This window comes from Polistes fuscatus, unplaced genomic scaffold, assembly GCF_010416935.1.
Source record: "Polistes fuscatus isolate 324 unplaced genomic scaffold, CU_Pfus_HIC Scaffold1, whole genome shotgun sequence".
Taxonomy (NCBI): Eukaryota; Metazoa; Arthropoda; class Insecta; order Hymenoptera; family Vespidae; genus Polistes; species Polistes fuscatus.
Window position 1 is genome coordinate 1,744,941 of NW_025112997.1, and position 27,861 is coordinate 1,772,801.

Sequence of the window (27,861 nt, forward strand, 5' to 3'; positions counted from 1 at the left end):
CAAAATATAACGAGAATAGAAAGAATCATTTTTTATCGATAAGTTACTTTTAACGCGTATCGTCGAATCTTGTATCTCGCTATTTTAATAATTATAATTATTCGTAATAAATATATATATATATATATATGTATATACAGGGTATCTAAGATTTTTCCGGCCAAATTACGTCAGCGTATTCTATTCATGAAAATGAAAAAAAAATAATATATAAACGTAGGTCATTTAATTTTATAAAAAAGTTATGATTTAAAAATTATATACATTAACGGTTAACGTGTTAAATAACGTATGTTTATATAACATTTTTATTCTTTTTTCTCGCATAGAATACATTTGATCGAAAAGATCTCAGACAACCTGTATGTACCTTCCGATTTAGAAAGAGAAAGAAATGATCGCGTTTAATCGTAGAATATATATTTTACCGTAATTTTTCTTCACGTCGACGATTTGAAAAAATAAACATTTAAAGAAAACAGAGAAAACGAAAAATACAGATTTACAATGAGATATTATCACGTTAAATTTGTATTATTAGTACGTTTTTGGAACTGCACATATACTCCATCAGCTGCATTCGTGAAAATAGTTACGGGACTTAATAAATTTCCTTTTTCTAGCTTGATAAACATTTTATAATGTAAGACCAATTGGATAATGGCTATCTTCGTTATTAAAATGCCTAATCTCTGACCTAAAAAATTCAATAACAAAGATATTGAAAACAAAAATAAATTTATGAAATATTTGTCTAATGTTAAAAGCATACCAATGCATGATCTTGGTCCAATACCAAAAGCAAGAGATCCTGATAATTTGTTTTTATCATCTTTCTTTCTCAAAGGATTGAACGTTGTTGGATCAGAGAAGTACCTGCTATCTCTGTTAACACCATTGATAGCAACATAAATGGATGTACCTTTTTCAATGATCAAATCTGTCCCAGGCAACTAAAAACGTACAAAATGTAAAATAATTTACGTATGATTAAAAACAAATGAATATTTTACTTTGTAATCGTTCACGGCAACTCTATCAACAATTGGCAGAGGTGGATATAGTCTCAAACTTTCTTCTAATACAGCATCTAAGAAGCTCATTTCATTGATGGAATCCATCGTGAGTTCACCTTTGTCAGCGATATCTTTTATTTCATCATACAAACGTTTCTCGTATTCTGGATGTAATGCTAACTCGTAAATTACAAAAGCAATAGCTGTTGACGATGCTTCAAATCCAGCAACGTAAAATGAAACTGCTTGGGCCAACAAATTGTCACCTTCGAAGGCTGGACAAAATTTTTAAATCATATTTTTAAAATTCAGGATGATAATTAATTAGTAGAATCAAAAAAAGAAAAGAAACAAAAAAGAGAAGAAAAAAAACTTGACTCACCAAATTCAGGCTTCTGTTCTCCGTTTTTTAAAGCTAACAAAGAATCGATCAGATCTCCTCTCTTATTTCCTGTTATTTCTCTGGCGTTCATCGAATCCCAAAATACATGACGAAAGAATTCAGCTGGTCTTTTGGCTAATGGTTCGATAAGAGGAGTTATTTCTGGTAAGAGGAAATAAATCAATACGATTATTCCTCGTTTTGTTCCAGACAATATCTTCTGTCCTGTTAAATAATTTCATTCCATTAAAAGAAAAATCCAATATATGAAAAAATGAGTCAATAATTATCCACAATGTAATTGTAATTTATTAAGAAAAAAAATGACAAATACTAATACACGATCACAGGTACTGTATCTGACACATTATAATATATTTAACAGTACAATGGATACAAAAATAATAATATAGATAATTTATGACTCACACTCTCATATTCAAATATTTAAATTGTATAGAAGAATTCATACCTGCTTCCCAAAAAGCGACGTCATTTTCGTGGAACGAATTAGTATTAATACCGAAAGCAACAGATGAAATAACATCGGTGGAATATCTTGAGCTCAAGGATTTCAATTCCAATTCTTTCCAGCCATCGGCGTTGGCTGGTTTATCGTCAATAAATTTTAACATCGAATTACAACATTCCAACATCAATGGTACCATATTTCTTATCTTTCCTCCCGTAAAACTTGGTGTCATTTTAGTTCTTAAATATTTCCATTTAGGATGATTGATCCCAAGAAGATTGCATAAACCAACTGTATCTTTTTCATACTTTCCACCAAACATACGATCGGGAAACGTATAAAAATCCGTCACCATTATTTGTTTTATCAAATTTATATCTCTCAACATCAAAGCTGGCTTAGATAAAATATAAAAACCAATATATTTATCATTTTGATCGGCATAATCGTAAATATCTTGAAGTAATACTCCCGGTGGTTTTTTAAATGTTATGGTGTCCTTGAAGTTGCCAAAAAATAAATGTGTTGGAGGACTTTTTACTCCTCGTCTACTCCAGTAAGATAATTTGTATTTTAAATAAAAATATATTACAATTGATATTAATATCAATATTAAAATAATTTTATTTAAATCGATCGAGTATCCAAACATGATGATAGAATAATTTCTTTTTTTATTATTCCGCCATAGAAAATCTGTCGATAAAAAATAAAATTAAAGAATTCAAATGATCGCATTATGTGAGTTCAGTGTCTAATATAAAAAAAAGTTATTAGGAAACACGAATATATATATATAGAGAGAGAGAGAGAGAGAGAAAAAAAAGAAGAAGATTTGTAATTTCGCAATTCGAAAAATTTGTAATATTACCGTTTTCAATTATACAACGTCAAAATAATCGGATATTTAGAAAAAAAATGAGTTTTAAATTTAACCCTTTCGTTACGTGCGCCCATTATAGTTCGCATCCACGTGTGACTTTTTTTTTATTATTTAAATTTACTTCGATGATACTTTTCCAATATTTCCCTGATTAATTGCAATTGAAAATTTGACGATACCCCCCCCCCCTATTTCGATAATTTTCTAGTTGAATTAATAATTCTTATAACCGGTTTATGTCGGCTTTATCTACTATATCTATTGAATATTTTGAATATTACAATGTAATATTTAGACAGGTTTTTAGATAACTTCCTTTTTCTTCGTGCCTGAATGCCGTTTTAAATTCTCTGACATATGCGTAAAATATAATTATTTTTAATATATATTAAAAAATAATTATAAAATAAAATAATTATATTTTATTTATTATTTTATTTATTATTTTAATATATATATTATTTATAATAAATGTGCATATATACGGGAAAATGATATAATTAAATAAGATTATTATAATTAAAATAAGATTGAAGCTTTGAAAAACGTAAGCTCGAACATCAAAGACACTAATACGGAATGTGCATGCTTTCCAACGGTTTCCTCACGTTCAGTTGCATTACTTCGACGGAACGAGGTTCCGTAACGAAAGGATTAACATTTAAAAAGAGTGTTTGTTAAAAAAGATCAAAAATTATGGAGTAGTGAAAATATGGTAATGGATCTTTTAAAATATCTCCTCTATTTTAAGATATTCAGATGGGTATACACATAAATTATGTGTATATAGATTAGAGAATTGAGAACGTTTTTATATTCAAAGTATACAGTTTGAAACTTGAATGAATAAAATCGAATGAATACACCAAGAATATCTATAGTCTAATAATGAAAGAATATCAAGGTCTAGCGTGAATATTATGTAATCGTTTTAATAAAAATTCTACTAGCTTCAATGATTTAATATCTTTGAATATGATTGAAAATTATTAGAAATTTATATTATATACTCGACGATCTCTAATTTACTTTCAATATTTTGTTTTTTTAAATAATTTTATTTTATAAAATTTAAAATAAAGGAACACTATTTTAAGGTGCACGTATGATAGTGAAATTTAAATTTATAAATAGTTAATCATTCGTGAATAAATAATCCAATAGGTATCATTAATCTTATTTGCTTTTTACATTTTGTTTAACAACAGACGAGCGTGTTAGCTAACATTTATGAAAATATCATGAATTGCTTTTCCAACTTTAAATCAGAACAAGTTTTCTATTCAAAAGAATGACTCAAAAATTTATCTAAAAAACAGAACATAAAATTATATTTAAAAATCTTAAAATCTTGTAAAGGAAAAAGGAGACATCGAGAAAAAAAATTTCTTTCCACGATTAAATGTATTCTTTTAAAAAGCAAGTAAATTTATTGCGAATATTTCTTTTTTTTTTGTTTTTTTTTTTCATAGAACTAAAAATAACGAAGATAATAAATAAATAATAATTTAAAAAAAGAAATTAATGTGTGTGTGTGTGTGTGAGAAAGAGAGAGAAACTTACCTTAATTTGAAAAGTTTTAAAGACGTGATTTTATGACGCACGTGTTCTGCGCGTCGTGTTCGGAAATGTTCTGAAGTGGCTCTTTGTGCCTACCGTTTTTATATAATCACATAAACTCACATAGTATATCGAAGTGATTCTGTCTTGAAGAAACGTGAGAAATTTTAATGAAACTCTGTCCCAATTTTGACTTACTGTTAGATCTATTGCATTCCTAATGTAGTCAATAAAATCTGATATGTTTAATTGTTGTCCAACAATTTCATTCTTACACAAAAGAAAATGCTTTTTAATCGCTTGGAAAAAGCGATTCTAATCGGTTAACGAACAGACATCTTTGATAAGAACCATTACAGCGATAAGAATCCATAAGTTAGAGTTATCGTTCAAAAATTATTGTATAAATTCAAATGTTAGATTCTTGATTATTGATCTTTATTATATATATAATTGATCTTCGATATAATTTATCTTTATTATTTTATTATTATTTATATATTGTAGTTTATTATTTATATATGTTGTAATTTAATTATTAAATTTATCGATTTGTTGTTTTTTTGTTAAGAAAATAAGTAAGAAATGTATTTGTAGATATAAATATAAGATAAATGCAATGAATTACTTATTATTGGATACGCACGCATTTTAATCAAAAGTATACAAAAATGTGTTTATGAGATTTCATAATATTTTTATAAATATGAAACTTAAAGATAAGATCGTACAGTAAACATCTATATTATTTGTGAAATCCATTTTTACGATAAGATTACAAAGCATTACAAGCATTACAAATCTTGTCGCAAAAACGCATAAATATATATTAATAATATATATATATATACATATATAAATTTATATTATTAATATATATTATATATATATATATATACATATATAAATTTATATTTTTAATATTAATTAATTAATTATTAATTAAAGTCAATTCAAAAATTAAATTATAAAACAATATTTTCTTTTCATATATTTTAATGTTTTAAATTACAATTACCGACAAAGTGCGCATGCGCGATATAAAATTATTTAAATCTAATATATTTTACTCCCAACAGATGGCAGTTGTATCGAATGATGCGAACTCCAGTACACATAACCTCCTTTGTCTTACTTGCGCGGATTTCTAATAACGCGCTCCTAATTTCTCACCTCTTGGGTTTAAATGTCAAATTTATTTTCTACTAATTAATAGAACATCAACGTAATAATAAACATTTCTTACAAACTATTAAAAATAGAAAATGATTATATCATTTCTAACGATCGACATTTAATTCCTTTCAATTTCATAGCCTAAACAGGGGATACGACGCTGCTATCAAAGAATGGATTCTGCAAGAGGCGGAGGGCGATGATTCAGTTATGTTGCCTTCGACCGGTTATTTCAAAACGATCAATTGTCCGTTTTACGAGAACGGATTATGCGAAAGACCTTATTGTCATTTTAAACATGCCAGAAGAGGTGAGACTAACTAAATCATTCAAAGTCGCATTCTCAATTATAACCCGGACAAGTTCAATTGATTATTATTAATAAAATAATTAATAACCAATTGTTAATTTAACATTTTTCATCTTTAGATCAATTCCGGATATTAATTTAAATAAAAAACTTTGAATCCAATGATTGCATTCTTTGTTCAATAATTGCTTGAATGAATGCGTTTGTATGTGTTGATTTTTTTTTTCTTTGTTAGAAATGTCATTGAACAATGAAACTCCTTAGAAAAGAACTCTATTAGTTTATTTATTTATTACATTTATTATATATGTTGGATTGCTTAATTTATTAACCTAACATTTGGTATCCATTATATAATACATATTAGATTATTGTTTAGAAGATGCAGGAAATACAACAGGAATGGCTGGAGTGGTGGAGACCCAGGCAACGGGTCAAACTCAAACAAAATCAAATGCAGCCATTGCTGCTTCCAATTCAGATATGTTACAGCAATTGGTAACCGAAGCTGTTAAAAAAGTGCTCGCAGATCAAGAAGTTACGGACACTGATAAATTCTCTAAGACTATAGTTTCGCAAGTGGTAGAAGGACTTAAGAAACCTTCCTTAACTTCTGACTCTGCTTCATCATCTGATACGACTACTAGCAATATTATCGGCAAGCATATGAATATTCCAACAACCATTACAAAACCAGTTCCTTGCGTTTACAATCCTACACCCATAGCTGAATTAAAGAAGAGACATATTCCTGTGGTATCTTATATGCCGACCAGAGAAAACAGAGTTGCAGTCAAACGTAAATCTTCTCCGGATAGAATTAAACCTTGGTTAAGCATTATCAAAGATCCGACTAGTTCGCAGACCACAGAGATTACTTATAAACCTACCGCTATTTCATGCATTAATGATCAAGATTCCATACAGAGTTATATACCAACTTTTAAGTCAGATTCGTCTTCTTCCAATTCGTACGAAGATAGCAATTCCAATGACAACATACCCAAAGTCAAAGAAGCTTATTATCCGAAATCTAAGAAAAGAAGGGAAGAGTATGTCCCTAAAAAAGTCAAAGCTCCGTTAAAGAATGTTCAACAATTGGACGATAATGTGTTAGATCAATTTGAGCCAGAATTCGATATGATCGGAGAAATATTAACTGCTGCAACGACAGCTCTTAGCACAGTACCCAGCGAAGAATCTCAAGATTATTGTTTAGATATAGAACCAAAGTTTTCCGACGACGAACCCATGCCGGATGATACCAAAGAAAAAGATGAATCTAACGTTTACAAAAGTTCTCTTTGTAACAACGAAAAAAAGTCTAGGGATAATGTAGACGATTCGAAAACTGCCGATAAGAAGAGAAAACTCGACGAGGTAGAAAATGAACTGATTAATAATCACCATAACGTCGACGAAACTGTCGACGACAAAACTAAAAGCAAGAAACGAAGAGAATCTAGCGACAATGTGAAAGAGAAACATAAGGAAAGAAGAAAAGATGAAGATAGAATAAAAAAAGATCATAGAAGTAGTAGTAGAAGTAGTGATAAACACAAAAAGGACCATAATCGCTCAGGAAAAAGTAGTAAAGAAAGTAAGAGTTATAAATCTAGTTCGTCTGATAAACGACATTCGTCGTCGTCCTCTTCCTCGCATAAAGATAAAGACAAAAATAAGAATAGTCACTCCTCTAAGGAGTCTACTCACAAATCAAAAGAACGTTCCAGTCACAAAGACAAAGATTCATCCGTTGAAAGATCAAATAAAGATAAACATAAAAGTAGTAAGCATGATAGGCATAAATCTAAAACGTATAACTCTAGTTCCAAATCTGATAAACATTCATCGAGTAAGAGTCATAGAAATCATCGATCGAGATCGCATCATCGATCCAGATCGAGAGATCGGATGCGTAGTCCATCTAAAAAAGACAAGCACGAAGAAGAAAATGACGATAAACAAATTAATACATTACTGAATGAAAGAGAATCTCTCAGTCCAGCCGAATCCATACCAGGTTCTTTTGAGAATATTATTTTTGATTCGTCTGATTCCGAAACTGATGTGCAAGAGGAATGCCTTAAAATCTTTCAAGAATATAAAGTTTCTAATCATCCAAAAGTAGTCTCGATCAAAGAATCTGCTAAAGTAGTAGAAATTGAAGAGAATGAGGAATTTGGTAAAAAGAGAGTAGCGCATCCTTCTGCAGCAATGTCAATGGTATCTCGTCAAGTTGGTCCGAGTCAACCACCTAAAAGATTACCTAATCCTCAACAAAAAATGTATGAAAGGTGGCGTTTGATGAGAGAAGCAGCTGCAGAAAAGGCAGCAGAAAAAGCTGCTGAAAAAATGGCATCTAATGTTACTAAAACTCAAATTACACCTACTCCAGTAATTCAACAACCAGCTAATAATGTCAACGACGAGTCAGTCGAATCTGTTTCTACGATAAATAATAACGAATTTCAGATGAATGGACATGGTAATAAATAATGCTCAAATAAATTAATTATAATTCATTTTTAACACGTTGAGTGTCGCACGGCACCGCACCGCACCGCACTCAACGTGTTAAGCAATATAAATAATAATAATAATAATAATAACAATAATATAAAAATGTTCTAGGTCGAATTAGAATTGCTCATGTCCCGTATGCTATGTCTCTTGCAATGAAAAAGAAACAGGTTAAAGAAAATATAATAAAAAGCAATGACTCTAAAGCAATTGATAATAAAACAGTAGCCCAAACTAGCAAGGGTGGTGTACGAGTTGCTCACGTTTCGCAAGTGGTACAAATATATAAATCGAATTAACATTTTAAATAACACAAATATACATTATTAATTTTATTAATCGCTTTTATAATCTTATCTTTATTATGATATCTTATCTTTAGGTACCACAGCTAATACGTCCAGAACCACTTCAGCCAATGACACAAAAGTTCCCATTAAACGTACGTCAGTATTATATCAATATAATGCAAGATATATGTGTACAGATTTATACTAATGGCGATGACGCTGCCCAACGTGCTGTACGAGAGGAATTTACCTGTCACGAAAAATGTAAAGCGCTTACGGTATACAAAAATTCTTGTATGTTAGCTGCGCATAGATTGAGAAAGGAAGTCGATCAAAATCGTTCCTCGGATGGCAGTAACACGACAGCGAGTGGTACTGTATCGCACGAAGCTGTACTTGCTGGTAAATCCAAAGGTTCTTGGAGTGTCTTGAGAACAAAAAAAGCAATAACTGATTTTAAGGGTTCAGCATTGTATAGTATGTTAAAAAAATGGATTATGACAGAAGAACAATTACAGGATAATGGATTTCCTCGTGTTCATCCAGAGGGTACTAAGGTAAAATATTACATTAATCATATGAACAAAAATGATTTAATATGAATTTTTGATACTTGTGTCAGGGACGTGCTAAAGTTTATGTTATAAACTCGCGTAATCAAAACGTGCTATCGAAAGTGCCTAATGAAAGGATCTGTAGTCGTTGTGGACAAAATTATATGGTAGACAAACAGGGCTTTCCTGTACAGCAACAGAATTGTATATATCATTGGGGAAGAAAGTTTACGATTAAGGGAGAAGGAAAATATAGTTGTTGTCAACAATATGGATCTGCTACTGGTTGTTGCGACGCCAAATTCCATGTATGGAATTATACTGATTATGAAAATCTTCGTGGTTATATAAAAACCTTACCAAAAGGTAACGCATGCTTCATATTAGTATTTTCCATTTTTACTATATTGTTCAAAGAAAAGAAAATAAATAAAAAATAAAAAAAAAAACAAATAAAAGATATTGCTGAAGAAGAACAAGGAGTCTACGCGCTCGACTGTGAGATGTGTTACACTACCCAAGGATTAGAATTGACAAGGATAACGGTTATTAATGACGAATGTAACGTCATATATGAAACATTAGTTAAACCTCAGAATCCAATAGTCGATTACAATACAAGGTAATTATAATTGTTGTGGAATTATAAATTAAAAAAAAAAAAGAAAATGAACGATGATCTATGTTTTGTGTGATGTTAATTGTAGGTTCTCAGGGATTACGGAAGAAGATATGACAGATGTGACGACAACGCTTTTAGAAGTACAAGCTACGCTTCTAGCAATGTTCTCTAATAAAACTATACTGGTAGGTCATAGTCTTGAAAGTGATTTCAAAGCACTGAGGTTACTTCACGATACAGTGGTAGATACCAGTGTCATGTTTCCTCATAGAAATGGTTATCCTCAGAAACGGGCACTAAAAAATCTTTGTTCTGAATATTTAAGAAAGATCATACAAAATGATGGTAAGTATTTTGATTAGAAATACTATTAAAAATATTTTGTGCGATTATATAATGTGTGTGCATGCATGTTTCTTCAAATTATTTAGTCATGTTTCATTAGATGAATAAATTACAGTTGGTGGTCACGACAGTAAAGAGGATGCCGTAGCGTGTATGGAATTGGTGCTGTGGAAAGTTAAAGAAGAAGCTAAATTACAATAAAAACAAAATCAGATGAAACAACAACAACAACCAAATAAAAAGAAATTATTTAAAAAAATAAATAAAATAAACTACGCTGTATCGATTATATACAGCTTCATATATATATATATATATGTATAAATAGTTAATTTTTTGTTTTATTGTGACACGCTAATTGTTATTAATATGTACATATACATATATACACATACATGTATACATATGCATACATGTATATAATTTAATTGTTTTTTCGTATGTATAATTTTGTTAAAATGTAAAATAGAGTATGTTGCTTCCTAAGTATTACATTCTGTTTTAGAATATGTATGTGTATTTATTCATACGTATATACGTGCAGATTTCTTAATTTAATTTGTAATAATAATTCATCATAATATTTCTCGACCTCATATTTTATATATTTATGTTAATATAAGTTATTATTTCATTAGTAAGGGGAAAAAATTAAAATGAAAACAAAAAAAAAATATAAAAGCGATAAATTATTACTCATGCGTCGTTGGTCATCGGAAATACGTAAATATATATATCTGTGTGTCTGTGTGTCGCGATATTTCTCGATTAATATTTTTGTACTTCGTTATTATTACCTATTTATATTTTAAATCATTAAAGAAACAAGATGAGTTCATTTAATGTTTGTTAACTGACCTGACTTCTAACAAAAAATATAACACATCACAGTAAGAGGAATTTGGAAGCCGTGAGTTTGAAGATGAAGCGATTTACGCACAAGTGTAATAACTACCGTAAATAAAATATAATATGATTCTTTGTTAAAAGTACATGTGAAGTATTAAAAAACAAGAAGAAGTCTTTAAACAGTGTTAATTCACGCTATAGTATTCTTATCACTAAACTATTTCCTAATAAAGATTCTTATTTACTTGTCCATGTGTACGTTTCTTTTTAGAAAAAAAAAAACATCAACATTTTAACTCAAAGTGTACATACGTGTATATAATTTTACGTAACTTGTGTTCTTATAATAATATATATGTGATAATTATTATTATTAGTTTGAGTTAGTCTAAAATTGCACATGCATTTTATTTTATTTACTTTTTTTTTCTTTTTTAATAAAGAAATCTCAATTACACAAATTTCTTAAATTAAAGTCTACATTTTCTGACTATCAATCACGATTTTATCTTAAAAGTCCATTCAAAAATCACTTGAGTTTTCTAAATAATATCACTAAGTACGCTTCTTGGAACTGTTAGATAAAAAATAGACTATCGAGTTCGATGATACTTAATAGTTTTATCTGTATTATTATTAAAGAAAGACAGACAGTTCGCAAAGAAAAAAAAATTAACAGAAACTTCTTTCCAAATATCTTAACTTCTTAAGGATCAAACAGTAATCCCATTTTCTTCAAATTTTAAACGCAATACAACAAAGTATAATTGCAAATCGTTTGTGAATAATTAATATTAAACTGGACACGAAATATATACTATATGTTTATTATTGTATTGTTATTTATTTAAAAAATGTACTGTCTCTATGAGAAAATCTTGATGCAACCTTTCCAAAATCATGAACGAAATTTCCACCCCTTCTGAATGAAAGGCTGTGAACTTTTCAGCTATCCACGTGCTAGATTCAGAAAATTTTAGACCACTTGTAGATAAAAAAGAACTGCTCATCTTTTATATATAATATATGAAATACTTTTACGTATTATGTATGTGAATGTGATTTCTTACATTGTCTGGCTTATGGGTCGGGCAATGTGCGAAATACAATGTGAACGGTTGCGTCAAAATTTGTTTTTTCTTATTGTTAAACGAAATAAATAGGAGTATTAATTATCTATTAAAGAAATGTACTGTCTCTATTACGTAAAAAAGGATTGAATTACTTACAATTGTTCCGTGTAAGAGATTTTTATTATTTCATATATATATATATATATATATATATATATATATATATACCCATTACATCTAGAAAAATTCATGTATTTCTCATAAGTTAGCTGGAACAGGTATCATATTATCTAAAAGATTGAAAAAATTACAGATACCTCTAGGAAAACTTAAGAAAGGTTCGTGAGATTAGTGTGTACGTATACGCTGAAATAAAGCTATTGATAAGTATGTTCTAAGCAGAACTGACGTAAAATATATTATTTAGGATAATAATGAAAGTAATTACACTTCTTTTCATAGCGATTACATCATTGATTAAAAAGAAAAACTCGTTTGAATTTTATTGTAAAAAAAGACGAAATTATTTTCTGGTTCCTGCAATATTATAACAGCATTTACATTTATGTTTTAATTTTGTATAAATAATGAAAACATCATTATATAAATTTCTTTAATTAAAGTCTATATTTTCTGACTTTCATTTATATGATTTTATCTTAAAAGTACATTCCAAAATCAATTAAATTTTCTAAATATAATCACTAAGTAATCTAATCGAAATCGTTAAGATAATAAAAAGATTATAGAATTAGATGATACCTAATAGTATTATCTGTTTCCTATCGGAATATCAAAAAATGACAGAGAGCTTAAAAAGAAAGAAATTAAGGGACCCCTTTGTCCGTAACTTTTAACTGTTTGATTTAATTTTTATTCATGATTTTTAGTATTTTATTATACATTTAGAAAAATACATATATTTCTCCTAGAAAAGCTGGAACAGGCATCCTATTATCTGAAAAAAAATTGAAAGGATTATAGATACTTGTAGAAAAACTTGAGAAATGTACGAGGAAACGAAAGATTAGTGTGCACGTGTATGCATTCGGATAAGGTTATTAATAAATATCATGCGAAGATTGAAAATGAAAAAGAAAAAAAACCAAAAAAAAGAAAATAAAAGTTGAATGGGTATGGATTTGTAGGAAAGTCAGTTCTTGCGAAGCGAGCGATTACACCAAGTTCAAATTGGTGCGATATCGGTGAAGATTATACTAAAGATGTGTGCGTTGTTGCTGAGTTAAGTTTTCAGAGAATGATATCACCATTCCCGATAGGAGGCGTCGATCTTTTGGCACTGCGCTTTCATATAAAACGTGCTTCAGTTTTTATCGGACACCAGTATTCTTTCGAACAAGCGCAACAATCGGTTGCCAAATTCGAATACAACTTAGTGCACAACTCGTTCATATATTGTGATAGTTATTAAATTGTCTGCAACAACATGGTAATATCTAAATCAGATGTAAAGAATGCATTGGAGGGTTTGGGTTATCATCCTGTTTCATCGTACTTACGCGCTATCGTCGAGGAGGCTAATGACTCGTTTGGTGACAAAAATGAAGCGGTAATGTTTCTAGCTCAAACAGCTCACGAGACAGGTGGATTTCGATATATCGAAGAAATAGCATACGCAGGATCTGGCAGGATTGCAAGAGAGTATGGGGAAGGAGCATCGGGAAAGTCTTATCACGGAAGAGGATTTATCCAATTATCATGGCCGGACAATTACAGAAATGCTTCTCAGGCTTTAGGTATGGGTGATAGGTTATACAGAAATCCTGAACTCGTGGTGGAAGATTTAAGTATAGCCGCAAGAGTATCTTCCTGGTATTGGCGCGATAGAGTTAGACCTATGGCTGGTGATATGAGTCAATTTGGATTGACAACTAAAGCGATTAACGGAGCTTTAGAATGCAGAGGACAAAACGTTGATAAAAGCAAGAACAGATACAAAATATACAAAGCGATTGCACGTGCTACGGGACTACGTAATCTGGCGTCCGAATGCGGTTGTTACAATTGATGGATTTTTCTCATGATTTATTCATTTTTATAGATTTTTCTATCCTATCGTAAGTATTTACACACTATTAAATAAAATGTTTAACGTTTTTTCTTACAAGTGTTAGTAAAAATGGACCTTTTTTCCGTAGGATATCGAGATGTTTATTCAATTTAATGGACTTTAAAGTATTTCACTGAACTATAGATGGGGACAACAGTTAAAATATAATAATTTAAACTTATTATAGGTGATGGATTATACAATATCGCAAACTTGTAATATCGTAAAATTTAATCAAATAGCTATGTTAATTTTGTATTTTGATCTCCATTAAAAACTATTTACAATCCTATTTTCCTGCATGTAAATATAATATTTTTTATTGAATCTTCTTTCATATTTGAGTCCTTGAAATACTCGTCAGTCAACATCCCAGAATAGAAATTTTATTTTCTTTATAATTATTACGCGTTGAGGTGGACAAATTAGTATCACGTCGAATAAAATAAAGAAATGAAGTATTATATTCTTAAACAAAAAGATACGATGCGTATCATCATAGGTCACGTATCACACTTTTGCTGTCTGCTTTGATTCGTAATTGTCAGAATCAGACTAATTGTAAATTCTCGTCGTTACGTTTAGAGTGTCGACGGTATAATATAAAATTCAAATTATCTATACGAAGTAATTGCTCGTGCCATAATATTCTTTTCATTTTAGTAATACCTACATCATTGTACCTTATCCGAATTTCATTGTACAGGTGTATCGAGTTAGGTGATTCATAATATTATCTGATATTATTTGATCCCTATCAGAATATTAAAGAATGACAGGGAGTTAATAAAGGAAACAAAATTAACGTAACCTTTTTTTCTAAATATCCGAACTTCTTAAAGATCGTATAATAATCCACTAGTGTCTTAAAATTTTTGAAAAGAATTCAGACGATATATGAAAAATGTTGTTAAAAGGGAGTACACACGGTATCCATGGGAGATTGGTTTCAACGTATGCGCTGGAATATGGCTATTAATAAGTATTTCCAAAGAATGAAAATCTAAAGAAATAAGCGTGGTATGGGTTTGTATATTATCTTTGGGCCAACGTTTCTTACGCTGCTTGCGACTACCAAATATAAATCTGTGCGATATCGATGAAGATTATTGCACGAATGTGTGCGTTGTTGGTAACCGAGTGGGGTGACTGACATTGTATCGTCCGACAGAATGAGTCAGTCTTATGGCACTGTTCTTTCATATAAAATGTACTCCGGTTTTTATTGGACACCAGTATTCTTTCGAACAAGCGCAGCAATCGGTTGCCAAATTCGAATAGAATTTTGTGCAAAACTCGTTCATATATTATGATCTTTACTAAATTATTTGCAACAATATGGGTTCTGTAGATAGATATAAAATAAAAGATGCATTGCTGGAAATGGGTTATCAGCCAATGGAATCGTATTTAAAAGCTATTGTTCTCGAAGTTAATCACTCGTTAAGGAACGCAAATGAAGCGGTAATGTTTTTAGCTCAAACAGCTCACGAGATAGATGGATTTCGATATATCGAAGAAATAGCATACGCAGGATCTGACAGGATTGCATCAGAGAATGGTAAGGGAGCACCGGGAAAGTCTTATCATCGGAAAGTATTTATTCAATTATCTTGGCCGGATAATTACTGGGATGCTTCTATAGCATTAGGATATGGTAGTAAATTATAAGAAGAGCCTGAGCTTGTAGCAAAAAATGTAGAACTAGCTACAAAAGTATCTATGTGGTATTGTAAAAAAGAAGGTTAGACTTATGGCTGGTAATATGAGTGAGATTGTTAATAATAATAATGTTATATTTAGAAAAATACATATATTACTCGTAGAAAAGCAGGAACAGGCATCCTATTATCTAAAAAAAAATTGAAAGGATTATAGATACTTGTAGAAAAACTTGAGAAATGTACGAGGAAACGAAAGATTAGTGTGCACGTGTGTGCGTTCGGATAAGGTTATTAATAAATATCTGCGATAATTGAAAATGAAAAAGAAAAACCAAAAAGAAAAAAGGAAAAAAGAAAATAAAAGGAAAAATGAAAATAAAAGGAAAAAAGAAAATAAAAGTTGCATGGGTATGGATCTGTAGGAAAGTCAGTTCTTGCGAAGCGAGCGATTACACCAAGTTCTAATTAGTGCGATATCGGTGAAGATTATTCTACAGATATTTGCATTGTTAATGAGTCAAGTTTTCAGAGAATGATAACACTATTCTCGATAGGAGGCGTCAATTTTTTGGCGCTGCACTTTCATATAAAACGTGCTTCGGTTTCTATCGGAAACCAGTATTCTTTCGAACAAGCGCAACAATCGGTTGCCAAATTCGAATGCAATTTAGTGCACAACTCGTTCATATATTGTGATAGTTATTAAATTGTCTGCAACAACATGGGTTCAGGAAATTCTTTGATAGATAAATCAGATGTACGGGATGCATTGAAAAGGTTGAATTATGATCCTTGTACAGAATACTTAGACGCTATCGTCAAGGAGACTAATGATACGTTTGATGACAAAAATGAAGCGGTAATGTTTCTAGCTCAAACAGCTTACGAGACAGGTGGATTTCGATATCTCGAAGAAACAGAATACGCAGGATCTGACGAGATTGCAGAAAAGTATAAGAAAGGAGTACCGGGAAAGTCTTATCATGGAAGAGGATTTATCCAATTAACATCGCCGGGCAATTACAGAGCGGCTTCTAAGGCTTTAGGTATGGGTGATAGGTTATACAGAAAACCTGAACTCGTGTCGCAAGATATAAGTTTAGCCTTAAGAGTATCTACCTGGTATTGGCGCCATAGAGTTAGACCTATGGCTGGTAATATGAGGAAATTTGGATTGACAACTAAAGCGATTAACGGAGTTGTAGAATGCACAGGACAAAACGTTGATAAAAGCAAGGAAAGATACAGAATATACAAAGCAATTGCACGTGCTACGGGAGTAGAGAATCTGGCGTCCGAATGCGGTTGTTACAATTAATGGATTTTTCTCATTATTTATTTATTATTAGAGATTTTTCTATCCTATCGTAAGTATTTACACACTATTAAATAAAATCTTTAACGTTTTTTCTTACAAGTGTTAGTAAAAATGGACCTTTTTTTCCGTAGGATATCGAGATGTTTATTCAATTTAATGGACTTTAAAGTATTTCACTGAACTATAGATGGGGACAACAGTTAAAATATAATAATTTAAACTTATTATAGGTGATGGATTATACAATATCGCAAACTTGTAATATCGTAAAATTTAATCAAATAGCTATGTTAATTTTGTATTTTGATCTCCATTAAAAACTATTTACAATCTTATTTTCCTGCGTGTAAATATAATATTTTTTATTGAACCTTCTTTCATATTCGAGTCCTTGAAATATTCGTCGATTAGTTGAACCCTATTTAATATACATATGAATATACTCCTGATGTTTATATGCAAATGGATTATTTTTATTAAAAATAATTAATCGTATTGAACATCCCAGAATAGAAATTTTATTTTCTTTATAATTATTACACGTTGAGGTGGAGAAACTAGTATCACGTCGAATAAAATAAAGAAATGAATTATTATATTCTTAAACAAAAAGATACGATGCGTATCATCATAGATCACGTATCGCACTTTTAGTCCACTGAAATAGGGCCAAACTCCCTAAATTGGGGGAAGAGGGGGGAATTGATCTAAGGGTAAGTCGACGACGCTGAATCGAATGGTGCTAATATTTTTGCAATAGGATCCCGCGTTTTTGAGAAAAAGGGTAAAAAAGGGTAAAAAAGGGTAAAAAAAATTTATTAAGCTTACTTCACAATAATGAAAAAAAGAAATAAGAAAGCAAAGAAAAAGAACGAAGAGAAAAAGAAAGAAAAAAAAAGTAAACATATTTGTTAGCGCTATCAAGATAAGATGTAGGTATCGGCGATGTGAGAAACACATACACGCACTGTAGCTACTGTAGCCACTACACTACTACAGCCAAAAGAATACGTTAATAAATTTTTTTTCCTATATTTTTTCATTAATATCTTATAATCATTTTATAGGAAATATAATTAAAAAGAATAATGCATTTGTATTGTAGGCAGTGCGAATTTATTTTTGACTTACGATATAAATTTTATTGAGAGAAATGTATTAAGAAAAAAAAATGAAAAAAAAAGAAAAATTTTTTTTCTATTGTGCTCGCACGCACACTAGCCCGCTCGCGTGTAAAAGCCGACTGAGAGGCGGGACTTCTTCCCCACTCTTACAATTATTTTTCACATCTTCTTTTTCCAATATTTCTCCCTTATTTTTGCAAATACGAAGATAAACCATAGAACATTTTTTTTATGTATTTTTTAATTCTCTACAACTTTTGTTTGAAACTATTTTCGATTACATGCCTAGATTCGAAGATAAGGTAATTTTTTCACTTTTTTACCCATTTTTCTCAAAAACGCGGGATCCTATTGCAAAAATATTAGCACCACTCGATTCAGCGTCGTCGACTTACCCTTAGATCAATTTCCCCCCATCCCTCCTGCCCGAAATTTAGGGAGTTTGGCCCTATTTCAGTGGACTATTTTGCTGTCTGCCTTGATTCGTAATTTTCAGAATCAAGATAATTGTAAAAAGAAAAAACCAAAAAAAAGAAAATAAAAGTTGAATGGGTATGGATCTGTAGGAAAGTCAGTTCTTGCGAAGCGAGCGATTACACCAAGTTCAAATTGGTGCGATATCGGTGAAGATTATACTAAAGATGTGTGCGTTGTTGCTGAGTTAAGTTTTCAGAGAATGATATCACCATTCCCGATAGGAGGCGTCGATCTTTTAGCACTGCGCTTTCATATAAAACGTGCTTCGGTTTCTATCGGACACCAGTATTCTTTCGAACAAGCGCTACAATCGGTTGCCAAATTCGAATACAATTGAGTGCACAACTCGTTCATATATTGTGATAGTTATTAAAGTGTCTGCAACAACATGGTAATATCTAAATCAGATGTAAAGAATGCATTGGAGGGTTTGGGTTATCATCCTGTTTCATCGTACTTAAGCGCTATCGTCGAGGAGGCTAATGACTCGTTTGGTGACAAAAATGAAGCGGTAATGTTTCTAGCTCAAACAGCTCACGAGACAGGTGGATTTCGATATATCGAAGAAATAGCATACGCAGGATCTGGCAGGATTGCAAGAGAGTATGGGGAAGGAGCATCGGGAAAGTCTTATCACGGAAGAGGATTTATCCAATTATCATGGCCGGACAATTACAGAAATGCTTCTCAGGCTTTAGGTATGGGTGATAGGTTATACAGAAATCCTGAACTCGTGGTGGAAGATTTAAGTATAGCCGCAAGAGTATCTTCCTGGTATTGGCGCGATAGAGTTAGACCTATGGCTGGTGATATGAGTCAATTTGGATTGACAACTAAAGCGATTAACGGAGCTTTAGAATGCAGAGGACAAAACGTTGATAAAAGCAAGAACAGATACAAAATATACAAAGCGATTGCACGTGCTACGGGACTACGTAATCTGGCGTCCGAATGCGGTTGTTACAATTGATGGATTTTTCTCATGATTTATTCATTTTTATAGATTTTTCTATCCTATCGTAAGTATTTACACACTATTAAATAAAATCTTTAACGTTTTTTCTTACAAGTGTTAGTAAAAATGGACCTTTCTTTCCGTAGGATATCGAGATGTTTATTCAATTTAATGGACTTTAAAGTATTTCACTGAACTATAGATGGGGACGACAGTTAAAATATAATAATTTAAACTTATTATAGGTGATGGATTATACAATATCGCAAACTTGTAATATCGTAAAATTTAATCAAATAGCTATGTTAATTTTGTATTTTGATCTCCATTAAAAACTATTTACAATCCTATTTTCCTGCATGTAAATATAATATTTTTTATTGAATCTTCTTTCATATTTGAGTCCTTGAAATACTCGTCAGTCAACATCCCAGAATAGAAATTTTATTTTCTTTATAATTATTACGCGTTGAGGTGGACAAATTAGTATCACGTCGAATAAAATAAAGAAATGAAGTATTATATTCTTAAACAAAAAGATACGATGCGTATCATCATAGGTCACGTATCACACTTTTGCTGTCTGCCTTGATTCGTAATTGTCAGAATCAGACTAATTGTAAATTCTCGTCGTGTCGTTTAGAGTGTCGACGGTATAATATAAAATTCAAATTATCTATACGAAGTAATTGCTCGTGCCATAATATTCTTTTCATTTTAGTAATACCTACATCATTGTACCTTATCCGAATTTCATTGTACAGGTGTATCGAGTTAGGTGATTCATAATATTATCTGATATTATTTGATCCCTATCAGAATATTAAAGAATGACAGGGAGTTAATAAAGGAAACAAAATTAACGTAACCTTTTTTTCTAAATATCCGAACTTCTTAAAGATCGTATAATAATCCACTAGTGTCTTAAAATTTTTGAAAAGAATTCAGACGATATATGAAAAATGTTGTTAAAGGGAGTACACACGGTATCCATGGGAGATTGGTTCCAACGTATGCGCTGGAATATGGCTATTAATAAGTATTTCCAAAGAATGAAAATCTAAAGAAATAAGCGTGGTATGGGTTTGTATATTATCTTTGGGCCAACGTTTCTTACGCTGCTTGCGACTACCAAATATAAATCTGTGCGATATCGATGAAGATTATTGCACGAATGTGTGCGTTGTTGGTAACCGAGTGGGGTGACTGACATTGTATCGTCCGACAGAATGAGTCAGTCTTATGGCACTGTTCTTTCATATAAAATGTACTCCGGTTTTTATTGGACACCAGTATTCTTTCGAACAAGCGCAGCAATCGGTTGCCAAATTCGAATAGAATTTTGTGCAAAACTCGTTCATATATTATGATCTTTACTAAATTATTTGCAACAATATGGGTTCTGTAGATAGATATAAAATAAAAGATGCATTGCTGGAAATGGGTTATCAGCCAATTGAATCGTATTTAAAAGCTATTGTTCTCGAAGTTAATCACTCGTTAAGGAACGCAAATGAAGCGGTAATGTTTTTAGCTCAAACAGCTCACGAGATAGATGGATTTCGATATATCGAAGAAATAGCATACGCAGGATTTGACAGGATTGCATCAGAGAATGGTAAGGGAGCACCGGGAAAGTCTTATCATCGGAAAGTATTTATTCAATTATCTTGGCCGGATAATTACTGGGATGCTTCTATAGCATTAGGATATGGTAGTAAATTATAAAAAGAGCCTGAGCTTGTAGCAAAAAATGTAGAACTAGCTACAAAAGTATCTATGTGGTATTGTAAAAAAGAAGGTTAGACTTATGGCTGGTAATATGAGTGAGATTGTTAATAATAATAATGTTATATTTAGAAAAATACATATATTACTCGTAGAAAAGCAGGAACAGGCATCCTATTATCTAAAAAAAAATTGAAAGGATTATAGATACTTGTAGAAAAACTTGAGAAATGTACGAGGAAACGAAAGATTAGTGTGCACGTGTGTGCGTTCGGATAAGGTTATTAATAAATATCTGCGATGATTGAAAATGAAAAAGAAAAACTAAAAAGAAAAAAGGAAAAAAGAAAATAATAGGAAAAATGAAAATAAAAGGAAAAAAGAAAATAAAAGTTGCATGGGTATGGATCTGTAGGAAAGTCAGTTCTTGCGAAGCGAGCGATTACACCAAGTTCTAATTAGTGCGATATCGGTGAAGATTATTCTACAGATATGTGCATTGTTGAAGAGTCAAGTTTTCAGAGAATGATAACACTATTCTCGATAGGAGGCGTCAATCTTTTGGCGCTGCACTTTCATATAAAACGTGCTTCGGTTTCTATCGGAAACCAGTATTCTTTCGAACAAGCGCAACAATCGGTTGCCAAATTCGAATGCAATTTAGTGCACAACTCGTTCATATATTGTGATAGTTATTAAATTGTTTGCAACAACATGCTAGTATCTAGATCAGATGTAAAGAATGCATTGGAGGCTGTGGGTTATCATCCTATTTCAGCGTACTTAACTGCTATCGTCGAGGAGGCTAATAATTCGTTTGATGACATAATTGAAGCGGTAATGTTTCTAGCTCAAACAACTTACGAGACAGATGGATTTCGATATATCGAAGAAATAGCATACGCAGGATCTGACAAGATTGCAACAGAGTATGGGGAAGGAGAACCGGGAAAGTCTTATCATGGAAGAGGATTTTTCCAATTATTAGGGCCGAACAATTACAGAAATGCTTCTTCGGCTTTAGGTATGGGTGATAGGTTATATAAAAATCCTGAACTCGTGTCGGAAGATTTAAGTATAGCCGCAAAAGTATCTTCCTGGTATTGGCGCGATACAGTTAGACCTATGGCTGGTCCTATATATCAATTTGGATTGACAACTAAAGCGATTAAGGAAACTTTAGAACACAGAAGACAAACCGTTGATGAAAGCAAGGATAGATGCAAAATATACATAGCGATTGCACGAGCTACGGGACTACCTGGATGTGTGATAATATTATAACAATTAATGGATTTTTCTCATGATTTATTCATTTTTATAGATTATTCTATCCTATCGTAAGTATTTACACACCATTAAATAAAATCTTTAACGTTTTTTCTTACAAATGTTAGTAAAAATGGACCTTTTTTTTCCGTAGGATATCGAGATGTGTATTCAATTTAATGGACTTTAAAGTATTTCACTGAACTATAGATGGGGACGACAGTTAAAATATAATAATTTAAACTTATTATAGGTGATGGATTATACAATATCGCAAACTTGTAATATCGCAAAATTTAATCAAATAGCTACGTTAATTTTCTATTTTGATCTCCATTAAAAACTATTTACAATCTTATTTTCCTGCAATTAAATATAATATTTTTTATTGAACATTCTTTCATATTCGAGTCCTTGAAATATTCGTCGATTTGTTGAACCCTATTTAATATACATATGAATATACTCCTGATGTTTATATGCAAATGGATTATTTTTATTAAAAATAATTAATCGTATTGAACATCCCAGAATAGAAATTTTATTTTCTTTATAATTATTACGCGTTGAGGTGGAAAAACTAGTATCACGTCGAATAAAATAAAGAAATGAAGTATTATCGACGTATCGGCGACGTGAAAAACATATACACACTGTAGCTACTGTAGCCACTACACTACTACAGCCAAAAGAATACGTTAATAAATTTTTTTTCCTATTTTTTCATTAATATCTTATAATCATTTTATAGGAAATATAATTAAAAAGAATAATGCATTTGTATTATAGGCAGTGCGAATTTATTTTTGACTTACGATATAAATTTTATTGAGAGAAATGTATTGAGAAAAAAAAATGAAAAAAAAAGAAAAATTTCTTTTCTATTGTGCTCGCACGCACACTAGCCCGCTCGCGTGTAAAAGCCGACTGAGAGGCGGGACTTCTTCCCCACTCTTACAATTATTTTTCACATCTTCTTTTTCCAATATTTCTCCCTTATTTTTGCAAATACGAAAATAAACCATAGAACATTTTTTTTATGTATTTTTTAGTTCTCTACAACTTTTGTTTGAAACTATTTTCGATTACATGCCTAGATTCGAAGATAAGGCAATTTTTTCACTTTTTCACCCATTTTTCTCAAAAACGCGGGATCCTATTGCAAAAATATTAGCACCACTCGATTCAGCGTCGTCGACTTACCCTTAGATCAATTTCCCCCCATCCCCCCTGCCTACAATTTAGGGAGTTTGGCCCTATTTCAGTGGACTATTTTGCTGTCTGCCTTGATTCGTAATTGTCAGAATCAAGATAATTGTAAAAAGAAAAAAACCAAAAAAAAGAAAATAAAAGTTGAATAGGTATGGATCTGTAGGAAAGTCAGTTCTTGCGAAGCGAGCGATTACACCAAGTTCAAATTGGTGCGATATCGGTGAAGATTATACTAAAGATGTGTGCGTTGTTGCTGAGTTAAGTTTTCAGAGAATGATATCACCATTCCCGATAGGAGGCGTCGATCTTTTAGCACTGCGCTTTCATATAAAACGTGCTTCGGTTTCTATCGGACACCAGTATTCTTTCGAACAAGCGCTACAATCGGTTGCCAAATTCGAATACAATTTAGTGCACAACTCGTTCATATATTGTGATAGTTATTAAATTGTCTGCAACAACATGGGTTTAGGAAATTCTTTGATAGATAAATCAGATGTACAGGATGCATTGAAAAGGTTGAATTATGATCCTCGTACACCATACTTAGACGCTATCGTCAAGGAGGCTAATGATTCGTTTGATGACAAAAATGAAGCGGTAATGTTTCTTGCTCAAACAGCTCATGAGACACACGGATTTTTTTATATCGAAGAAAGAGATTACTTAGGCAAACCTGGCAAGATTGCAACACAGTATGGTACAGGAGCACCGGGAAAGTCTTATCATGGAAGAGGATTTATCCAATTAACATGGCCGGACAATTACAGAGCGGCTTCTCGGGCTTTAGGTATGGGTGATAGGTTATACAGAAATCCTGAACTCGTGTCGCAAGATATAAGTTTAGCCGCAAGAGTATCTTCCTGGTATTGGCGCGATAGAGTTAGACCTAAGGCTGGTAATATGAGAAAATTTGGATTGACAACTAAAGCGATTAACGGAGCTTTAGAATGCAGAGGACTAAACGTTGATCAAAGCAAGAACAGATACAGAATATACAAAGCAATTGCACGTGCTACGGGAGTAGAGAATCTGGCGTCCGAATGCGGTTGTTACAATTAATGGATTTTTCTCATTATTTATTTATTATTAGAGATTTTTCTATCCTATCGTAAGTATTTACACACTATTAAATAAAATCCTTTATATTTTTTCATAAAAATGGCCTTTTTTTTTCGTAGGATATCGAGATGTGTATTCAATTTAATGAACTTTAAAGTATTTCACTGGACTATAGATGGGGACGACAGTTAAAATATAATAATTTAGACCTATTATAGGTGATTGATTATACAATATCGCAAACTTGTAGTATCGCAAAATTTAATCAAATAGCTATGTTTATGTAGTTATGTATTTTGATCTCATTCAAAACTATTTAAATTATTAAAAAAAAAACTATTTACAATCTTATTAAATATTAATTATTATATAGTATATACGTGTTCCTAAAATATAATTATTCTCAATTACGTTAGGAAAAGTTTATTGCTGTGTTTAACAATAGATAAACAAAAATCCGAACAACGAACAATTTTAATTGATTATTTATTTACGTATAATAAGTTATAATAATAAAAGTTAATGTGTGCGAAGTCTGTTATTAAACAATTACCGTATATAAAAGCAGTACTTTACCATCTAAATGATATAAAATTATCAGCTGTATAAAAAGAAAGTTCGTATTTTTTTCGTAAAGTTTCCTCAATAATTAAATTTAAATTTTTCTTAAAAATATATTGTACATATATATATATATACTTAATCTTTACCATTTTACTTAAATATGAATGACTATGAAGACGATTATTTAATTCAAACAGTGAGTAAGTAAGCTATTCGAGTGAGCCACTATAGTGGCCAATCGACCTGGAAAAAATAATCGCAAAAGCCACTTTAGTGGCTGGCCGGCTAAGGCGCATATCGGTAATAGTAGTGCTCTACCTTTATCCATCGACCGTCGGTAATTGCCACCGTCGGTAACTGCCACGTCGGTAATTGCCACCGTCGGTAATAGTAGACTTAAAATTTTTTTTACTCTACGTCGGTAATATTATGTATTTATGTTCCTGATGGTCAATATTATTAAAGTACAAACTATCATTAAAAATGGTCGATGTTTTATAAATAGGTATCTACTATTTCCGACGGTTATATATTTGCAAAGTCGGAAAGTTACCGACGGTGGCAGTTACCGACAGTGGCAGTTACCGACGCTCGATAAGATAAAGGTAGAGCACTGCTATTACCGATATCGTCTTAGCCGGCCTGCCACTATAGTGGCTTTTGCGATTATTGTTTCCAGGTCGATGGGCCACTATAGTGGCTCACTCGAGTAGATTACTTGCCCACCGTTTGAATTAAATAATCGTCTACATAGTCATTCATATTTAAGTGAAATGTTAAAGTATAAGTGTATGTAAAAAAAGACTTACTTGATTAAAAAATAGGCCGATATTATATTGAAAAGGTTAGAAAAGGTTAGAAAAACCTGTCTTTCTATAAATTTTCTTGAATTAAAAATTCTTTTCGAGATTGAAGTAAACCTTTTTTTTTGTGCTGTAGGTAACAAGAGTAAATAAACGCATCCATTAAAATCCTTATATAAAGAATGAATATATTTTTATTCTATTTACATCAGTAACAACGATCATCCGGTATCGTAAAGGACTTTCTGTAAAATAATCGTACTGCAGATTTGAATTTTTACACACCTGGTCACAATTTCCGAGAAACGATTAGTTTACTGATCGAATAAAATCATCTATTTCTTCTTAAATAAATTCCTTTATTAAGATTTTTCTCCTAATTTCATTAGTTTGATTTAGAATCTATCATAAAATAATAAAAATGACTGAACCTCTGTTTTAAAATTTTATATCACGATACATTAATGTGAAAGTGAATAAATATTACGTATTCGTTAAAACTATCCCTACGATCGCTGTATTTTTATAAATGTAAAAGATAATTTTAAAAATATTGCGACGCTTGATGCTTTGAAGTTTTAAGTGAAAAAGTGAAATGCGCACGTACAATTGACATGCGCGAATCATGCTTTTGTTTTGTTAGTACTATGTATAGTTACTATGATTGTGCCTTGTTCTCACGTACATATTTTATGTTCTCGTACGAATAACAACAAATAAGATTCGTGTTAATCGAATTTTAATTATTGGTCACGTTTATTTCTATAAGTAAAATTCTTATTACGTCAATTTTTGTCGATGATAATAATAAAAAAAAAAAAAGAAATAAAGAAAAAAGAAATCCAAAAAACAAATTAAACAAACACCAATTAATTACATGAAAAATGTACTTACGCCACTTTTCACAATGAACAATTGAATTATTCAATTTATACTAATGTTATTATTAAATCGGTAATAAAAACGCATTACTCCTATGTACATTTTATTTTACACGTTTTACAAAATATCACTATTTTTCTCTATAATATATTTACGTGTGTATCTATGTGTATTGTGTATATAGTTATATTGTTCTTTTTTTTATTTTTATTGTTTTTTTTATTTTTCACGCGAATTAATATCGAAATTATGAGAAAAAAAAGAAGAAAGAAACTAAACAAGAAATGAAGATTTCGAAAATGAAATAAAAATTATATTTAAATTCGAATATAATTTAAGTCGCGCGTTTTTAAATAAAACGAATACTTTCGAGAATAATTTTACAATTTATTTAAATAAAGGAACTACTCGCTTCCGTCAGATATAAAACTATATTGATCAAATATTTACACATTCCTTTTGAATATTCGTTCTCGTATAACAAACAATAATTTGTTAAGTAATTAATCTTAATTTGATATCTCGATTGGCGCGTTTATCTCGAGATTTGATTTAAAAAAGCGTGATATTCTATTTTTAAGAAGGAACATCTTTATAACGTATTTATTCGGTTTATCTTCTCGAAAAAATATTACAATTCAATTTTGGAATATTACTTTTCTTTTTTTTTTTTTTTT

The 27,861-nt window shown here is 31.0% G+C and overlaps 7 protein-coding genes across 16 annotated transcripts; 6 read left to right on the forward strand and 1 right to left on the reverse strand.

Annotated features, from left to right (window-relative positions):
• Nucleotides 1–290: 290 nt before the first annotated feature.
• Nucleotides 291–4,402, reverse strand: LOC122523839 (cytochrome P450 6k1-like). The gene is made up of 6 exons (XM_043646150.1): nt 4,317–4,402; nt 1,871–2,566; nt 1,399–1,623; nt 1,014–1,291; nt 773–953; nt 291–697 (listed from the first exon to the last, which is right to left on the reverse strand). Exons 2-6 carry the CDS (start codon nt 2,520–2,522, stop codon nt 519–521), a joined length of 1,515 nt encoding a protein of 504 aa, XP_043502085.1. The 5' UTR covers nt 2,523–2,566; nt 4,317–4,402; the 3' UTR covers nt 291–518.
• Nucleotides 4,403–5,404: 1,002 nt separating this feature from the next.
• On the forward strand, nt 5,405–10,375 carry LOC122514204 (RNA exonuclease 1 homolog). 3 transcript variants are annotated; one of them, XM_043631261.1, is made up of 9 exons: nt 5,405–5,538; nt 5,630–5,799; nt 6,167–8,287; nt 8,434–8,597; nt 8,705–9,169; nt 9,235–9,532; nt 9,626–9,788; nt 9,874–10,133; nt 10,249–10,375. In XM_043631261.1, exons 2-9 carry the CDS (start codon nt 5,700–5,702, stop codon nt 10,332–10,334), a joined length of 3,657 nt encoding a protein of 1,218 aa, XP_043487196.1. In that variant the 5' UTR covers nt 5,405–5,538; nt 5,630–5,699; the 3' UTR covers nt 10,335–10,375. The 3 variants fall into 3 exon arrangements, with proteins under 3 accessions (XP_043487196.1, XP_043487999.1, XP_043488737.1); XM_043632064.1 differs by having other exon boundaries at nt 6,179–8,287; XM_043632802.1 differs by having other exon boundaries at nt 6,182–8,287.
• A 2,949-nt stretch (nt 10,376–13,324) lies between these two features.
• On the forward strand, nt 13,325–17,443 carry LOC122526065 (acidic endochitinase SP2-like). 3 transcript variants are annotated; one of them, XM_043649383.1, is made up of 2 exons: nt 13,325–14,133; nt 17,237–17,443. In XM_043649383.1, exon 1 carries the CDS (start codon nt 13,503–13,505, stop codon nt 14,082–14,084), a length of 582 nt encoding a protein of 193 aa, XP_043505318.1. In that variant the 5' UTR covers nt 13,325–13,502; the 3' UTR covers nt 14,085–14,133; nt 17,237–17,443. The 3 variants fall into 3 exon arrangements, with proteins under 3 accessions (XP_043505318.1, XP_043505267.1, XP_043505186.1); XM_043649332.1 differs by lacking the exon at nt 17,237–17,443 and adding an exon at nt 14,212–14,416; XM_043649251.1 differs by lacking the exon at nt 17,237–17,443 and adding an exon at nt 14,215–14,416.
• LOC122525894 (endochitinase EP3-like) lies at nt 15,584–23,019 on the forward strand. Of its 3 annotated transcripts, XM_043649124.1 has the most exons (3): nt 15,584–15,687; nt 16,663–17,157; nt 17,240–17,443. In XM_043649124.1, the coding sequence occupies exons 1-2, from the start codon at nt 15,594–15,596 to the stop codon at nt 17,106–17,108; spliced, it is 540 nt and encodes a 179-aa protein (XP_043505059.1). In that variant the 5' UTR covers nt 15,584–15,593; the 3' UTR covers nt 17,109–17,157; nt 17,240–17,443. The 3 variants fall into 3 exon arrangements, with proteins under 3 accessions (XP_043505059.1, XP_043504974.1, XP_043504898.1); XM_043649039.1 differs by lacking the exons at nt 15,584–15,687; nt 17,240–17,443 and adding an exon at nt 22,816–23,019 and having other exon boundaries at nt 16,166–17,157; XM_043648963.1 differs by lacking the exon at nt 15,584–15,687 and having other exon boundaries at nt 16,167–17,157.
• Nucleotides 18,922–25,551, forward strand: LOC122524580 (acidic endochitinase SP2-like). 3 transcript variants are annotated; one of them, XM_043648824.1, is made up of 3 exons: nt 18,922–19,097; nt 24,336–24,984; nt 25,055–25,551. In XM_043648824.1, exon 2 carries the CDS (start codon nt 24,336–24,338, stop codon nt 24,933–24,935), a length of 600 nt encoding a protein of 199 aa, XP_043504759.1. In that variant the 5' UTR covers nt 18,922–19,097; the 3' UTR covers nt 24,936–24,984; nt 25,055–25,551. The 3 variants fall into 3 exon arrangements, with proteins under 3 accessions (XP_043504759.1, XP_043503993.1, XP_043503233.1); XM_043648058.1 differs by lacking the exon at nt 18,922–19,097 and adding an exon at nt 21,797–22,091 and having other exon boundaries at nt 24,321–24,984; XM_043647298.1 differs by lacking the exon at nt 18,922–19,097 and having other exon boundaries at nt 24,160–24,984.
• Nucleotides 19,091–20,012, forward strand: LOC122526216 (acidic endochitinase SP2-like). Of its 2 annotated transcripts, none has more exons than XM_043649588.1 (2): nt 19,091–19,728; nt 19,808–20,012. In XM_043649588.1, exon 1 carries the CDS (start codon nt 19,098–19,100, stop codon nt 19,677–19,679), a length of 582 nt encoding a protein of 193 aa, XP_043505523.1. In that variant the 5' UTR covers nt 19,091–19,097; the 3' UTR covers nt 19,680–19,728; nt 19,808–20,012. The 2 variants fall into 2 exon arrangements, with proteins under 2 accessions (XP_043505523.1, XP_043505439.1); XM_043649504.1 differs by having other exon boundaries at nt 19,811–20,012.
• Nucleotides 22,100–22,676, forward strand: LOC122521029 (acidic endochitinase SP2-like). Its single transcript, XM_043641412.1, has one exon. The coding sequence runs from the start codon at nt 22,107–22,109 to the stop codon at nt 22,674–22,676; it is 570 nt and encodes a 189-aa protein (XP_043497347.1). The 5' UTR covers nt 22,100–22,106.
• Nucleotides 25,552–27,861: the final 2,310 nt, after the last annotated feature.

Excerpts from the sequence above, each read along its gene's own strand:
- LOC122523839 (XM_043646150.1), bottom strand. The coding sequence starts at position 2,522 with ATGTTTGGATACTCGATCGATTTAAATAAAATTATTTTAATATTGATA. Across the intron at positions 954-1,013 it reads TTGCCGTGAACGATTACAAA|TTGCCTGGGACAGATTTGAT; the intron begins GTAAAATATTCA and ends GTACGTTTTTAG. Across the intron at positions 698-772 it reads TGGACCAAGATCATGCATTG|GTCAGAGATTAGGCATTTTA; the intron begins GTATGCTTTTAA and ends TGAATTTTTTAG.
- LOC122514204 (XM_043631261.1), top strand. The coding sequence starts at position 5,700 with ATGTTGCCTTCGACCGGTTATTTCAAAACGATCAATTGTCCGTTTTAC. Across the intron at positions 8,288-8,433 it reads ATTTCAGATGAATGGACATG|GTCGAATTAGAATTGCTCAT; the intron begins GTAATAAATAAT and ends AAAATGTTCTAG. Across the intron at positions 9,170-9,234 it reads TTCATCCAGAGGGTACTAAG|GGACGTGCTAAAGTTTATGT; the intron begins GTAAAATATTAC and ends TACTTGTGTCAG.
- LOC122526065 (XM_043649383.1), top strand. The coding sequence starts at position 13,503 with ATGGTAATATCTAAATCAGATGTAAAGAATGCATTGGAGGGTTTGGGT.
- LOC122525894 (XM_043649039.1), top strand. The coding sequence starts at position 16,512 with ATGGGTTCAGGAAATTCTTTGATAGATAAATCAGATGTACGGGATGCA.
- LOC122526216 (XM_043649588.1), top strand. The coding sequence starts at position 19,098 with ATGGTAATATCTAAATCAGATGTAAAGAATGCATTGGAGGGTTTGGGT.
- LOC122521029 (XM_043641412.1), top strand. The coding sequence starts at position 22,107 with ATGCTAGTATCTAGATCAGATGTAAAGAATGCATTGGAGGCTGTGGGT.
- LOC122524580 (XM_043648824.1), top strand. The coding sequence starts at position 24,336 with ATGGGTTTAGGAAATTCTTTGATAGATAAATCAGATGTACAGGATGCA.